Source organism: Crinia signifera, chromosome 3, assembly GCF_055691185.1.
Source record: "Crinia signifera chromosome 3, ASM5569118v1, whole genome shotgun sequence".
In the NCBI taxonomy this organism is placed as follows: Eukaryota; Metazoa; Chordata; class Amphibia; order Anura; family Myobatrachidae; genus Crinia; species Crinia signifera.
In genome coordinates this window covers 228,654,560-228,671,898 of record NC_139219.1, presented here as the reverse complement: position 1 = coordinate 228,671,898, position 17,339 = coordinate 228,654,560, and the positions used below count along the sequence as shown (strand labels likewise).

General features: G+C 44.4%; 1 protein-coding gene across 6 annotated transcripts in view; it reads right to left on the bottom strand.

Moving 5' to 3' along the window:
• Window positions 1-17,339, bottom strand: part of ACAP2 (ArfGAP with coiled-coil, ankyrin repeat and PH domains 2) — a 95,019-nt gene that overhangs the window by 64,564 nt on the left and 13,116 nt on the right. For all 6 annotated transcript variants that reach the window (XM_083177566.1, XM_083177561.1, XM_083177565.1 and 3 more), the window contains exons 2-4: window positions 5,203-5,260; window positions 4,192-4,311; window positions 2,567-2,620 (exon numbers count right to left, since the gene is read on the bottom strand). In XM_083177566.1, coding sequence (XP_083033692.1) covers window positions 2,567-2,620; window positions 4,192-4,311; window positions 5,203-5,260 — 232 coding nt within the window. The remainder of the gene's footprint in view (window positions 1-2,566; window positions 2,621-4,191; window positions 4,312-5,202; window positions 5,261-17,339) is intronic.

The following is a 17,339-nucleotide window of genomic DNA, read 5'->3' as shown; positions in this document are numbered from 1 at the left end:
GACTTAATGTGTCCCAAAACCAAGCGCTCAAAGCATTTCATCACCAATGATGTTAAGGCGATGGGACGGTAATCATCCAGACCCTTCGGGGGATTTTTCTTTGGTATTGGGATAATCGTCATAGCTTTGAGACATTTTGGGACAACACAAGTCTGTAGCGAACAATTAAACAGCAATGTAAAGATCCATGCCAACTGCTCACTACACCAGGGCTTGACAAATTTATTTAAAATCTAGGAGCCAGGATGAAAATTTAGGAGCCAGATAAAAAAATAAGACGGACAGTGCGTGCCGAAGGCGCGCACCCAAAATTTGCAAGTGCCATAATGCCCATTACATGCCAGGGGTTGCATGCTGGAAGCCATGCAGCAATAAGCGGTGGCACTGGTGGTGTTCAACAGTGCCCCGGACAAGTGGAGGTGCGGCTGCAGGGCTGGGGGAAAGACCTGCATCCCAATGGGGGACTTTTGGCAGGTGGCGGAGGGGGCTAAGCCTGACAGGAGGGGGAGACAGGGGTCAGGCACTGCGGGCCGCTGGTGTGACAGGAGTGGAAGACTGTGCCCGGGTGCGCTGCCACTGGTGTGACAGGAGGGGGAGGTGGGGATCGGGCATCACGCTGCCACTGCTGACAGGAGGGGTAGGCAGGGGTCAGGGAATGCGGGCCACTGTGTTCACCCTAGGATTTTTTTTAGGGCAGGGTGCTGACACCCCCCCCCCCCCCCATCATCACCAAGCAGGGCACATTATTCAAACACACACACACCCCCCGTTTGTTGGAAGCAGAGGGTAATTACATCCTACAGTTAAATTGAAGACCTATTTGAACTATGGGCACACAGACATAAATGTTATCATATATAATGGGCCGCTTGAATTGGGCTCACTCACCAAGATAGGAGACCGTCTCTCGCCACGAGTCCTCACTGCTGTGGAAAGGCTCCCCTCTCAGTAGATGCATGCAGTGATAGAGCGGGCCACCTGTAACACCAGCCGCCCACCCGCGAACAGAATGTCCCCTGCTGCGCACCTCCACACTGTGGTGGCGGCCATCGTCCTGCCCCAGCACACATTGCGCATGATGTAATGAGCGGCGTCTTGAGATCCTGGGCAGCCGCTCATTACACACGCATAGGGGGAGGAGCTGCCTGCATTCACATGGAGCAGGCAGCTCCATGTGAATCTGGCCGGTGGGTCTAAATCGGAAAGGCTTCTGCAGCAGCAGCTTTCAGCGCCTTGGTTGCTGAGCTGCATGTCAGCACGAAAGGGGGCAGCGGAGGAGCAGGGCGTGTTTAGAAGTTTAAAATCCAGGCAGGGCACTGCGCCCTGCATAGAAAGCTTAGCGTGAACACCAGGGCGGCACGTGTGACAGTCACAGGAGGGGGGAGATGGGTCAGGCACTGCGGGAGACTGTGCCCGGCTGCTCTGACAGGAGGGGGAGGCAGGGGATCGGGCACAGCGCTGCCGCTGCTCTGACAGGAGGGGGAGACGGAGGTCAGGCACTGCGGGCGCTTGTGTGACAGGAGGAGGGAGGAACGGGGTCGGGCGCCGCTGATATGACCAGATTCTGCTTCCACCCTCACTGCAAAATAAATCTGGTCGCCAGGAAGCAGAATCTGGTCGCCGTAGCGACCTGGCCCCCGGGTTTTGTCGAGCCCTGCACTACACCCTCTAAGGACCTTTCCGGGGATCCCATCCGGGCCAGCTGCCTTCCTCAGGGCAACACCCTGCAGACACTTCCTGACTTCCAGCTCATCTAGTACAATTTGCACTTCATCAGCTCCTAAATGTGAAGTTATAGGCTTGGTTTGAAAAATGACAGCTAGGAGCTGATTGGCCGGTGATAAAAAACAGACACATTATCACTTCACCGAGCTTAATAAATCTACCCCATTATTCTTTATGCCATAGCTGGGCCTCTTGACCATGCCTTCCTGCTTTTATACATCGAGCTGATATCACATGAATGTCTGAGGAGATATATGCATCAACAAAATGGTAAACCTACAGATGTGTCCTCATACATCTCCGGTGCAGTCACGCCAAACAACCCCTCAATATATAGTGTGAGAATCTTCTGGGGTCAGGCTTTTTTTTTTTTTTGCCTTAATCAATGTACCAAAAAGATTGTGCAGATTACTTTGATATATAACACTTGTATATCTGTGTGTGTGTGTGATGAAGTCTCTGAATCTGTGCACAATGGTACAGTAAACAATTTTACAAAACATGTTCTGCTATGCTCCGTAAACAGACAATATACAAGTATCATATCAAATGAATCAGAAGTCTCCTTGTACACCCTAGTAACATTGCGTTGCCATAAAGATTCATTTTTGGCAAAAAAAGTAGACACGTGACATTAGTAGACCTGCACAGGACCCGACTGCTCACGCTGCATACTGTACTGAGGCTAGATGTATGAGGACACGTCTGTAATAAAATAACCAAGTGTATATGAAACCAGAGATATATTCTTTCCGTGATAGAGGCCCCAGCTATCTATGTCTAGAATAACAGCTTTGTGAAGCTGCAAGCAATCACACAATCCTTTACGTAAGATACTTACATTGTGATAATTAATCATCTCCTGAAGGCTTTCAGAAAACTTTGTCAGGCTGCTCTGCAGAACACAGGAAATAAATCATTAATTTAATAAAAGATTAATACAATTAGAATTTACAGTTAGTTTCACTTAATTGTGAGAGCTTCTAGTGTAGATTATTATGAACTACAAAAACAGTATTTACTGTACTTGAAAGGACAATAAGGAACCTTGTATCATCCATATATTATATAAACCATACACCCTTTAAGGTTATAGTGAGGGGAATTAGGAGAATATGCAGAACCTATTAAGATAAACAGTGCAATAAAAACCTTTATGTAAATGCTCAGTATACAACAACCAGCTTCACCCTAAAGAACCAGAGATGAAAGTTTACATGCTGTGACCCTTTTTATAGTGTATGCTAATGAGAGGTATCCAAAATAACCCACAGTACTTTATTATGCTATTGTCCTTGGAGAGATGGCGAGACCCACAGCTTATTGGGGATTTTGTTTTACCGCTTTTTTTTTTTTTCCAGTAACATGAATTTATTTATTATTTTATTTACAGTTTCTTATATAGCGCTGCATATTCCGCTGCGCTTTACAAGGGGAAACAACAGTGATTAAACGAACTGGGTAAATGAATGCAAATCCATTTCTTTTTTCAGACGTCATAATAGGATTGTCCCAGAAAAAAATAGCAGCAAAACATCGGGAAATACCCTGAAACAAAATATTTTCTTATTTTTTGTTCTCAATGATTTGTTGCTGATAACTGGATAAACCCCCTTGATGTGTTCATGGCTTATTTAGCTGGATTGCAAGTATATAAATATTGTGTTTTTTTTTCACTTAAAAAAAAAAAAAAAAAAAAGTTGCAAGGCTGCATTTGGATGTTAAATCATTCACTCTCTGGTCCTTTTTATCAATGCTGTTTTCTAAAATCTCTGTGCAAACCATGGGGGTTATATAAACTTGATCACAAGGCTGCAAATTGGCAGACTGAGCAATAATTGTTAGTTAGTACAGTAAGTTAGATTTATTTATATAGGGCACTTTCTCCAACAGGACTCAAGGCGCTACATAAACTGCGTATGTGTACGGCTTTTAATATGCATGCGTGATGCTTTCTGTGATAAAATCCTGTTTATTTATTTTCTATAGCTGGCTGTACACAAGTTGATTGATAGGAAGCCGGCATTTGGGGGTGGTAACCAGATGAGTATCAGAAAAAACGCAGGCCTGCTCTGGCCTTGATCACCCTGTTTCTATTGCAGCCACCAAGTGAGCCCTGGGCTTTGCACAGACTGCACACACTGGAAAAATCATTAGATGGTGAGCAGCTTGCAAATGGATTTGCAGTGAACCGCCAATCCAGCTAAGTTTTGCAAGCCGGGCTAGGCAATTCGCAGGCTTGCACGGGGCAGGATTTCACGCTGTCTGGATGGCGTATACCTGACCACAGGGCTCTGCAATTTAGCAGCCCAGGGTACGAATAACCAATCATATGTTATAAGGATACTTTGGTTACAGTGTCCACATACTGGAAACACTGCTGACCGAGTGCTCTGTTATCTATGTGCACAGTGTAAGAAGGACATTGCTCTGCATAGCTTGCTGTGTTGAGTAGATTTTGCTTACTTCAATCACTTCATCCTTGTTGGAATATTGGGCCAGGTCCCGGATTCCATTCATAAATTGTTTGTTGGCAACACAAAAAGCTTTTCCAGCATCAATCATTCCAATGCAGAGTTTCACCAGCTGGCAGGAAGAAAGTGCAATGTTTATCAAGTCCGATAACATATAAATCACACTGATCTACCATGTACGTACAGGAAAAAAATGTGAACTGTGTTGTTTATATGGAAAGAGCCAACAATTTGGAGGTAACTCACACTCCACTTGTTCATTGTAGAAAATTACTAAATGTAACAAATCCTTTCACTGGCATACAAACATTTATTAGCAGTTTCTTATACAGTGCATCAAATTTCGTTGCGCTTTAAAATTTAAAATAGGGATAAAACTTTTTGGGTCACAAACAAAATGGTAGGAATGTCCTTATCGCTCTCTCTCTGTTAATAGAGCATTACGAGATACAGTACAACAAAAAAGGGGCGTAATTCATTTAGAAGGGAAAAGGGTGGCAGCATAAAGCTATGCAATTATAGGTCCATTCCCTCCAGCAGTAAATTACCCACTAGCGCACATTGGGGCAGATGTATTAAGCCTTAACAAGAGATAAATGCAAGGATGATAAAGAGAGATAAACTTCAAGCCAATCAGCTCCTTACTGACTTTTTCCAAACACAGCCTGTAACATGACAGTTGGCAGGTGATTGGCTGGACGTTTATCTCTCTTTATCACCCTTGCATTTATCTCTTGTTAAGGCTTAATACATCTGCCCCATTAATCCATAGAATCTAGGTTCCTAGAAGATAGGTTCCTGGAACTATGGGTTAACAGTTTTGCTGCCTCTAAAAACAGTGCAGTTAATGTTGATTTCTGCTTGAGCCTCCTCAGTCTTTTATAAATGGACATCAACTGTAGACTATAAACAAACAGCCCCATCAGACCAATTAGACAGTGGTAATTAACTGTGGCTAAATGAATTTGCCCGTGCTCTATACTTATTTCTGCACGTATTTTACCTTATCAAGCTTCTGTTCAAGTTCTGATACATCTCCTTCAACTTCTTCTAAGGCTGCCCTGTAGGAAAAAGATCAGGTTTTGTACATATTAATCCCATTAACATATTGGAAAGCATACAAATAATGAGCCATAAAAATGGATATTTATACTTCATGAGAGCTGAACACTATCAGGACTATTGCTGCATAACGTCACCTACAAAAAGTAAGGAACAAACATATAGGGGGGGTATTCAATGTGGCATTCTGACTTTCGGAACGTCCCAACAGTTGGAATCCTGGGCCATTTTTGGTCAGCTCGTCTGCAACTCAACAGGTGGAATTAAAATTCCACCTGTCGAGTGTCGTATAAAGGACGTGTCGGCAAAAATAGCCATGAATTGTCCAGAAACTGTTGTGAATTCGACAATCCATGGCTGTTTCAGACAAAACAGAGCCAACTTGTTTTAAAGTCGGCTGTTTTGTCGAAAATCCACATTCAATGCTGTCGGAAACTGCAGCAATGTATAGGCGGCAGGACCTATTTCCCCAGTCAGAAATAGCGCTCGACATTGAATACCGCCCGTAATCTACAAGACACCAAGTAAACTAGCCCATTACACATTAACCCTTTGTGTGCCAAGTGAGTTTGTCAAAATACGTGTGAAAATTGCCAAGCAAATATTTGTATTTATTATAATGACCTGTAATGTTTACCTTATACAGGAAATAGAATATTTTTTTACACAACATTTTTATGTGAAATTAGCTAAAATATTTGAAAGATGGTTCACATTTTTATCGGATATTTTGCACATCTTTAAAGGGTTAAAACATTACATTCATGGTTATTAGAAGTTCCCTAGCCAGTTTGGTGACAGTACTTCACCAGCATAATAGTCAGTGCTTTATTTAACTACTAAACAATAAATGCTTTATAAATGTAGATGGCATGTATGTAACACCAATCATGTGATGTGTCATTCTAGGGGCCAAAAGGAAATGCTAGAGAACCATGGACTAGAGTCCATGGGATGCAGTATATTAGTTCACAATGCACAAGGTCAACAGTGACAAAAGGCTGACACAAGCAAAAGGTCAGCACAGAAAAGGACCATATACATGTCAACCAAATGTTGTCAACTGGATACCAAGTCCATGGCTGTATACCAACCTACCACCCGGATACCAAGTCCAATGACCTGTACGTCATTGGACTGGGGCATGAAGGGCCCACCAGGTAAGTGGACTCAGCAAAGTCCTGTAGCAAATACACCATAGTCATATGCAATATAATGTAACATATGTATAATTCAAGTGCACTGATTGCTAGAGAAAGGGGTAGGGCCACATATACAGTAGTAGGGCCCAGTGGGGGTTTCCCCTGTACTTCTGTGGCTCAGTCCAACCCTACACATTGTAGAATTTTTGAAAGCGTAAAAATTACAGCAATACTTAATTAAAAAGTGATGTTAATTATATTTTTTTAAAAGACAACCACATAAAAGCGCTGCTCATTGAACGTTATTGTTGAAACAGTGAGTGCTTGCAAATAAAATAACAGGAAAAGTATCAATTTATTTGAGGTACATTTTTGGTATGTGTGGCCCCAAGTCCCAGTTCAAATTCTAAACCAAACAGCTTGGATGTGAAGCTAGAGGTGGGAAATGAAAGTCATCTGATGGCCTTCATCATATTGTGGGGAAGGTCATTAGCCAAACAGCAAAAGGTAGTAAAACACGGCAGTAGGTCAGTGGCCAGTCGGGACCCAGGCTGGGAACAGTTTTCTCTGTCCTACACCAAAATGACCAGTCTAGCTTCTACACATACAGGTGTATTGCACAGATAACAATTGGGCTAAATGGCTGGATTATTTGGGCAGGTAATATCTATATACCTGCCTTTGTGCAAACTGTTCTTATGTCACTCTGCTAAGCTATTTATGTTTGCTTAAGCCAAGCTTATAATTAGTAAATGCCAAGCTCCAGAGCCCTGGTACACACTGAAAACCTGACATGTGAAGTGCTGCTCATTCATACAGAGGAAAGTGAACAGGGATACAGTCGGTTGAAAAACCCCATGTTGACCTTTTGACTGTCGACCTAGACCACGTAGACCTAATGCTTGTATCAATCTAAGCATCTGTCGACCTTGTCCCATGTTGACCTAGACGCCTGTCAACCTTGCTTTATGTCGACCCAACGGTGTCGACAGAATGACTGCCGACTATCTCTAGGTCGACCAATCCATCCACACAGCAAGCCTTAACAGACATAAGGGGTGATTGTGATTCATGCCATTCGCATGGCAGCGCAATGGTTTTAATGTGCATACGCTGTGTGCGAGCGGCTATGGCGAACACAGTGTTCGCTGGGTGCTTGCACACAACAGTGTGGGCGAGGTTCACGGGGCAGTGGGCCGGGGCGTTCTCATGCAAATATCCCGATGATGCGTGTGCCGGTGAGCTGCCTGCCCTGTCCTCCCACAGGACACGTGCAAAACTAAGACACCGGTGTCTAAGGGGGGGTACACACCAGAACGATTAGGGCTCAATTCCATCAATCTGGATCCAATTCCGACCGATTGGATGCAGATTGTATGTAGATTGGGCATGTTTAGGTCCAATTCCGATCCGATTCCAATCTGATGCGCGTCCCCGCTGTCGTTTGGTCGTTTTACAGATCCTAACTGCTGCAAGTAGGATCTGTAAAAGATCCATTCAACTGGATACAGACTCAAATCGGATTGGGATCAGATTGGATGCAGATCGTTAGCAGATCGTGTGCTCCAACAGATCATGCGACCATCACACAATCTGCTAACAATCAGGATCGTTCTGGTGTGTACCAGGCCTAAGTTTTGCGTGTACTCACCATATCATTCGATGGTCGGCAACCATCAAATGATGTGGGTGTCGCCACATAGGGCGACATGTTTATGCTAAACATCCCTTCGCAGCCGTGCGGGGATCGCGGCATGTGAGGGGGGTGGGCGGACATCTCTGCGGGTGGGCTTTAAAAGACATGCAGCACTGCGTGTCAGCCAGAATCACCCCCATAATCTACGAATATTAATTTTAGAAAATAAACTGCTGTGGAAGATCCAAATAAAGGTTCCCCTACACTAGTGCGATTTTTACCAAAACCCGATGCCTTGCGCTGAGAATCGTGTGATAAGTGTCAGATCTTGTTTTACCTCCAATCCGACATACAGTCCCTTGCGCATCGGATTGGAGCCGGAGATCACCATGGCTGCCACAAAGATTTATCAGACTCTGCAGCCATAACTGGGATCACGTATGATATATCGTATGCAGAAGGACTGCATACAGTGTATCGTATGTGATACTGCCGCCCAGAACGCTGCCAAAGAGTTCAAGGGAAATCACATGCCTCTTCAAGGCTCCAATAAGTCACACTAGTGCATGGGGGCCTTAAAAGTGCCTCACACATATAACTGGCTTTTTCAATGGATTCCAATTTGTTCGATAAAACAGATAGAAATAATCTATATATTGTATGTATTAAAACAAATAGAACCCATATATTGTGATGTTTACAGACCAAACAATGAAGGGGAGCGTGAGAATGCAATTCAGCTTGTTGTGCCACCAGACATAGAGGCAATGCCTTGTGGTGAAGAAAGGGCCACCCTTCATTATCATGTTTTTTGTTTATAGTGCACCACAGGTTCCACAGCAACAGACAATAAATAAATAAGACAAACTTGAATGCAAATACGGAACTAGAATTGCGCATCATAGTACTGTGAGCACAGGCAAAATGTAATGCATGAGAGTTGGCTGCATAGTTTATATGCAAAATCTTGTATAGGGTACATATGAGGTACACTGACTGCGCATGTGACAAAAAGATATAAAGCAGCCAGCCTATGAGAGCTCACATATTAAATTCATTAAGCTACAAACTGCAGCATGTATGAGGATTTTACTACAGCTGATAAACAACGATCGGCAAGCATGCGAGCCATAAATGACGTGGACGGCGAAGAAAACAAAGAAAAAAATATCACAAATTGAATACAGATGTTTGAGAGATGCTTCGGATGTTACTACAATTTATTTATTTATTTTTATACATGTTTAATACTTTTTCCACTGTATTCTGCCATGAGAAAATGATGACATTTAATATTAAACACTGCTTGGGGATAACATTATTACAGCCCATTTCTAACAGATGTATCAAATTATGGCGGAGACTATAAGGAAAGACGTATTACGTAAGTAGTGGTTCTTGAATCACAGTGACTTAAACTATCTGCATTTGTTTCACGGCACCCATAGGAGAAAAAGGTTTTTATTGATGAGTATGTTGTGTCGTCCTGTCATCCTTAGGATCAGTTATGTGGTGGTATACATTTGTGCTTTGGATTGTCTTATTAACAGACACCAGTACTGTTTTTGCCGGGTTGGGATCATTGGGTGTACAGCAAGTTGGTCGACAAGCCTTAGGTCGACACCGTTAGGTCGACATGGGGAAACGTCGACTTGGTTCTAGGTCGATATGGGTCAAGGTCGACATGGGGAAAGATCGACAGAAGCAATAGGTCGACAGGGTTTAGGTTGACAGTCGACATGGGGGTTTTCACTGTTTGTTTTAACCAACATGGACAGAGTTTCCAGTGCACCGCATCCCCTCACTTAGCTCGCAATGCTTGGGGCACGGTACCTCGCTGCGCTCGGCACACTATTTTATTCTCCCACCACACCCTAGTGGATGGTAGGGCATGAAATACTGCCTGAAACACATGCCGGCTCAAAAAACTGTGAAAAACCCCATGTCGACCATTTGACTGTCGACCTAATGCTTGTGACGACCTAATGACCTGTCAACCTAGACCCATGAACTTGCTGTAGACCCAATGACCGTATGCCGTTTTTGCCTATAATTATTTATAGTTCAGGACCACAAATAATTTGATTAGGTTCCGGAACACGGCACTAAGGCACCCCTGCAAAAAAAGCTTTGCAGCCGAGACACACTGGGAACAAATGACATAAGGTATACAGCAAAATGAGAGCGTTAGATCAGAGTAAAGCTGCCCATACACGGTCCGTTTAATGGATCTGTTTGGGACTTAAATAGCACGCATCGCACTCGATCCGATGCGTTGTGTACCTGGTACAAAAAAGTATGTGCAGCATAGTACAGAACGGAGCCGGTCCACAACGGACCGTGTATGGGCAGCTTAAGACGTGTTCAAACTGAAATCGAAATTGCAGTGTAATGGGGCCCACACATGGAGTGATTTAGGGGCATTTTCTAAGCAATCTCGCTAGATTGCTTAGAAAATGCCTCTATATCGATCTGTGTGAAGGGGCACAGCCATAGCTATCGCCTGGTGAGTAATATTGCCAGGCAGGGCCATTGTGCTCACCGGAGAACACTGACCCTGACAGATGGCTCAGCACACAGGGCTGACACATCGCTGTTTGCTCAGCGATCTGGCATCACTCAGAAAGCTCAAAAATCGCTACGGTGTGTAGGCCCCTTTAGAATAAAGCAGCAAATATTTACCCTACACAAAAACAAAAAAAACTCCAACAAATCTAATTCTCTCTGCACATGTTACATTCACCCCACCTGCAAAAATTGCAATCTTGCTAACAGGACTGAATCAGACCCTATGTTTAAAGCTGCCCACACACATGTAGCGCATCCCCGTCAGCAAGGTGGCAGGGAACGAAGGCTTCCCTGCCTGTCCCCATTTCAGGGAGAAGGCCAGGGAGACGGGCAGAGGGCTGTACAGCCTCCGACAGAATGGGGCACGTGAGTGTCTCATTCTGTCGGAGGATGGTGGCTGGCGGGGATGGGGGATGGCGATTCTAATCTAATGAGAGCGGCTCCATCTGTACATGTCTTGCAGGATTTGGCACACATCGCTCCATGTGTAGTCATGAATAATATGCCAATGATGTGTTAATGATTTGTCGTTGTTAAATGATCCATCAAATCCTCTGATCATTTACACAATTGTGTTTGGCAAAGGAGTATTCTGGATTTCAAGGGAAACAAAGGGTGACAGATAGGATTGTTCATAAAATCGTGCCATGTGTGGGCACTTTTACTTATAGTTCTTTGAAATGGGATTTTTTTTAAGCTGACTCACAACTGGGGGCACAAATAATGAATTCCTTTGATTAATTTTAAACAAATGTTAAGAGTGAGAAAATAAACATTAAGTAGAAGAAATACGTATCTGATACTCTAGCTAGCAGGTATGTACCGCCTAAACAATCATGTGAGCAAGGAAAGGCTGGGACCGTTGAGTGTTTCCAAAATCTCAACACATTGCAAAATGCTAAAAGTTACAGGTATACAGGAACAAATGATCACCAGGACCACACCGTAGGCACAAGATCAAGATGGCAACATGGTTTCTGCCCCAGCAGCACCTCTGCCTGTGTTGTGGGTGCCTCAAGTGTCAAGCTCTCAGCTAGCGGCATCCCCTCTTTAGGTAGACTGTGATAAATGAGCATAGGTACTGCAAACAATTCAAACAGAATTACATTCTGCACTCAACATACATCCGGGACCTTATTCTGGTCCATGCACTCCCATGCTAATGCACTGGGTGCAAGCGGCTACGGAAAACAGAGTGTTCGCCGGGAGCTTGGACACAGCAGTGCGGGTGACGGGAACATGGGAATGCCCATGGGAGTGCCATGATGTCAGCTGCCTGCCCTGTCCTCGCACAGGACACACGCAAAACTAAGACACCTGAGAATGTCTTAGTTTGTGTGTACTCAACACATCATTTGATGGTGGGCGACCATCGAATAATGTGGGTGTTGCCCCATAGACTGCGAATGGATGTGTATGCAAAACGCCCATTCGCAACCACGCAGGCGAATTCATCCTGCAAAGGAGCGGGCGGCAATGCGAGCGGGCTAAAAAAGCTGCGAACTTTGCAGCGCTGCGTGTCAACCAGAATAAGGTCCCTGATGTCAGTCCGTAATTATAAATGAAGAGGGATCTTATATAAGTCCATGTGCGGCTGGCACTCCATTTAATATAGAAAGACCTGGGTGCCCTCCCGGGTGAAGACAATGTAGCTTCCCTTATTTAGAGATAGAAGATTGGCAGCAATCTTCTATCTCTCACATATATATGTGTATGTATGGTGTGTGTATGTCTAGTGTCAGTGTGTAACTGAAACACGATCTACTGGCAGTGAGTGAAACTACATCTCTTTCACACATGCATAAACACAGAGGCAATCACAAGGTAGCAGACTAGCTTTCAAAGCTTTTTACTTTGACTGAACTTAGCGAGTTTAGTAGATAATTATTAAGTGGGAAGCCCTTTAAGCAGTTGAATGCATTTACATTTTACTAAGATATTGTCAAATATTAAGACTGCCTCTTCCGATTAGTAACAAAGTACATGTTACAAACAAGTCCAAAGTTTTACTGCAATGAGGTCAAATACACATACAGCAAGAATGCCATGGAAACAAGATATATATATAGGAGTGTAATGGTGTGTACACATGGTGCAATTTAGCTTACAATTTTGACTATATAGTCAAAATCGCATCAGAATTGCACATAGGCCCTTATTCTGGTTGACTCGCTCAGGCTGGAATTTGCATGCTTGTGAGTCAACCAAACCCCCCCCCCCCCCCCTCGGACACCAGGTTTGTTCGCCCGGCATGCGAATGGATGTTTTACATAAACATCCATACGCATGCCAGTGGGAACCTCCCCCATCTTTCGATGGTGGCCGACCATCGAAAGATGCTAGAAGCGCACACATATGTAAGGGTGGTCCAGACCACTCATACATATGCGCGTTGGGTGGGCAGCTGACATCAGGTTTTTTAAAGATTCAATCCCGATTCGATCCCGATATGTGCTCCCGTACAGCTCAAATCGAAGCCAGATAGACAGGGCTGCATTGACTATATAGTATAGATTTGTACAATAAAGTCAAAATTGCATGCATATCCCTTGGCTTGCTGTGAGATTTGATGGGATCGAATAGCACGGCTGCCGACCGTGTGTACATTACTGTAGCGTGTTGCACCAGATTTCTGTTTTGGGAAGAAATGTACTTTGTATTTGTAACTTTACTGTCCTGGACAATGTAAGTAGCTGATTTTATTTTTCTCTACTCCCTTTTGTTTATTTACCTTGGACATCTTCCATTCTTTCTCAAGTGCAAGAATATTTCTGGACATAGCTAATCCAACATGGTCACAGCTAAAGTCTCATATACTGTACTTCTGGTATAATAGTAGACAGTGTTTAAAAAAAAAAATAATGGCAAGGTTCCAATAATATAAACAAAGTACATTTTGCAGGTTGTAGCACACTTCATCCAATAGGAAACTTCAACATTTTGTTTCAGGATTACAAGTAGATGTTCTGAAAAGGACTTATTGGAAATTCACATAATACAGCAGCTACAGACAGATCCTGCCACACCGCTCTACCAATATGTGATCATACTGTTCATTCTAGCACCCGCCATCTTTGAAAACCCATGCAGTTCCTCACCCTTGCCTGAGGTGTCGCTGTCCGCTGTAGTGCTTCTAGCACAATGTGGTCTGTATATCAGCACTGATATGCAAACCAGACCTGTACTAGAAACACCACAGCAGACAGCGACACCCCAGGCAGGGAACAGGAACTGCATGGGTTTTCAAATATGGCAGGTGCTAGGATGAACACTATGATCATATTTTCTTCTCTCAGGATTTCCCATTCTTTCTGTTAAACCACCATGCTCATGACATCACACATTCACATGCTGGCAACATAGACAGGGAATCCGAGGAGAAGTAGTTCCTGTGCAAGAAGCTCTGTCCACAATTCAATCGGGTGCCGGACGACTCCCCGACAGTCGGGATTCCGACAGTCATTACTCCAACGTCAGAATCCCGACTGCTCCCTCGTGGGGGGGGCCACGACCCCATAGAGGGAGAATAAAATAGGTGGTGAGCGCAGCGAGCCCGCAAGGGGCTACATTGCGCAGCGAGCCCGCAAGGGGCTTCATTGCGCAGCGAGCCCGCAAGGGGTTTCATTGCGCAGCGAGCCCGCAAGGGGCTTCATTGCGCTCCCCCCGCTGTGCAGTCGGGATTCCGACGTCTGAGTAATGACTGTCGGAATCCCGACTGTCGGTAAAATATACCACACCCAATTCAACCATGTGGCTATTGCTCAATTCCAGGAAAAATAAAATCTGACCCATACTCTCTGATTACCATCTAAACTTCCATACCTGTCCAAGCTTCCAGACAGGCTTGCTACACCCATCTTTTACCTTTCCTGTCCTCACACCATCTAATGCACCATCATTTCTTTCCCAATACTTCATAGGCTAAAGAGGGCAACGGTTTAATCAGTGAAAAACCATGTGTGCTGCATCTGACACTGTCGGTCACATCTCAAACACTGGAATTCCAGGGAGGGGGGGGGGGGGGGGGGGCAGTTTTCTCTGAATCTCTTTTCTGCTCTCCCTGCTAGTTGGATCTTTTCTCCTTTAGATCAACACTACTTCTCTCAGAAACCAAATACTTTGCTGTGATTCCAATATTACCTATATATGGATGGCAACCAATTTGGGTATCTTCTCCAGATCTTTCTCAATGTATGTTCTTCCCACACGGTTGAATGTCTCTGCCATTTTATTTTGCAGTCCTTTTCAAACCACCGTCTTAGCAACAGATGGCCATACATCACACAAACATTACATTTCATTTGTTTCTACACTAAATCTACTGTCCCACAACTTGATGTGCAATGTGGATCATATATCTAAACTAAAGCTGGCCATACACTACTGCGATTCTCACAGCAGTGCATGGCTAGCTGATTGCTAGTGATTCATCACATGAGGTCCTTTAACTAATGATGGATCGCATGCGACCCCTGTTCCCCACCGCCAGAAGGGAGGTCCGAGATCAGACCTGCATGCTGGTCCGACCTCCGACTCAAGTCCGATGCGTATGGGACTATGCATCAGACCTGAGGGGACGTCATTCTCACCCGATTTGAGTCAATTTATCAGCCCATTCCGTTGGTAACCAGTGAAATTGGCCCAAATCAAGGTAGTACATGGGGGCCTTAAGCATTAGTCCGATTACAAGTTGGATGGATCAATATAAAACCTGTATCACCTACAACAGGGGTGTCCAAACTTTTTGAGATGAGGGCCAATTTTGGGGAGGTGAAAATGTGGGGGGCCGACCATTCAGCCTGACTGCCCCTTCACTGTATATTCCCCTGCCTGCCCCCCTTCTCTGTATTTCCTCTAGCCTGCCCCCCTAGACCAGGGGTGTCCAAATGACGAGGGCCAGATTTGGTGAGGTGAAAATGTGTGGGGGCCGACTATTTAGCCTGACATTCTTTGAATCATTAATCACATCAGAATGGTCCCCCACTCTGCTCCCATTCACTGTATATTCCCCTGCCTGCCCCCATTCGCTGTATGTCCTCCACTCTGTCCCCTTCACATTATATTCCTCTGCCTGACCATCCTTCTCGGTATGTCCCCCAGCCCGCCCCTCCTTCACTGTATGCCCCCATTCACTGTATGTTCCCCACTTTGCACCCATTCACTCAGTCCCGTAGCTTGCTTCTCTGAATGCCAGGGGTTGGATGCACACTCACCCGAAAGCCGCCAAACACATCTCACTGTGGCTCCCAATCCCAATTGATCTTACGTGCAGCACGTCAGATTAGAAGACCAATCCTCCAAGTCTAGCGGGGCAGGAAGATTGTGTGATTGTATACACACGATGTGCACACAATCTGCATAAAATCCATCTTACAATCAATGGAGATTGTATGATTGGGTACAATAACTTTCTGATGTATGGCCACCTTAAGCCTTCTCCCTCCCTGGTTGCATGGCGTGTGCCTGATGGCAGAAACAGCTCTGCAGGTGATCCTGGCATATTAAAAACATCTCTCCACAGACAGTTCCATCTCCCCTGTGGACGCTTGTTACCACCTACACTCCTTACATCCTGAGAACATGAGATCAAGGCGCGTCATCGCTGATGTCTGTCTCGCTGCTACTTGCACCGCCGCTGCGATTCACACCCAGGCAGTTTAAATTGGAGAAGTGCCAGAGCCAAGTTAAGCTGGCCATACATCAGAAAGTTCGATCTTAAGATCGATTGCGCCCACGATTGTGTACAATTTCCCTTGAAATCCCCGGCAGTCCTTGGTGGTTTTTGGACACACAATCTACTCACAATCCATCATACAATCAGCCATACATCAGAAAGATATTGTATCCAATCATACAATCTCAATTGATTGTAAGATGGATTGTATGCAGATTGGGTGCACATTGTGTGTCCAAAAACCACCAAGGACTGCCGGGTTATTGAAGGGAAATTGGACACAATCATGAGTGCAATCGATCTTAAGATCGATCTTTCTGATGTATGGCCAGCTTAACAGCTATTTGTGGCCTAAGACCAAATGTAGACCAGCTGTAAAGGTGCCCACACACTAGAACGTTTTTTGGGCCGATTGGCCGATTTCTCGATAAATCGGCCGATATATCGGCCGATATTTACCGATAATCGGTCGAAAATCGGCCGATGCTCGCTCCCGTGGATCTTTTGCTAAATCTTCTGATCTTACGTGCTGCACAAAAGATCAGAAGATTTAACAAAAGATCCATAGGAACGCACACGGGATCTTAAGAAAAATCTTTGGTAAAGATGTGCACTTGCCTGAAATCTTTTGTCCAGATCGGACAAAAGATTTGAAGGCTAATTTATGCGCACATCTTATGATCGCAGATCTTTCTAGTGTGTGGGCACCTTAAGTCTCCTCTGTGGAACCCAAATCAGGACTCTGTGGAGTACATAAATTGCACATTGACTGGCATAACATCTATTCAATCCTCATCCATGGGAGATTGAGCATAGCGATCAGGAGTCAACAAAATTATTTATCCAAGTGGGATCAGTAGGTCCAAGCTAATTACATTTATACTTGCAGCATTATATGGCGCACAAAGCTTAACTCACTAATAAACGAATGCTTGGAATTTGATGACACGTGGTTGTTTCACAGGATTTGGCTGGTTTAAACCACCTTGTTTTAAAAAAAAAAAATGTTTTTTTTTATATGTTGTGACTACAAGCATATATTAAGAGAATCCATGGTT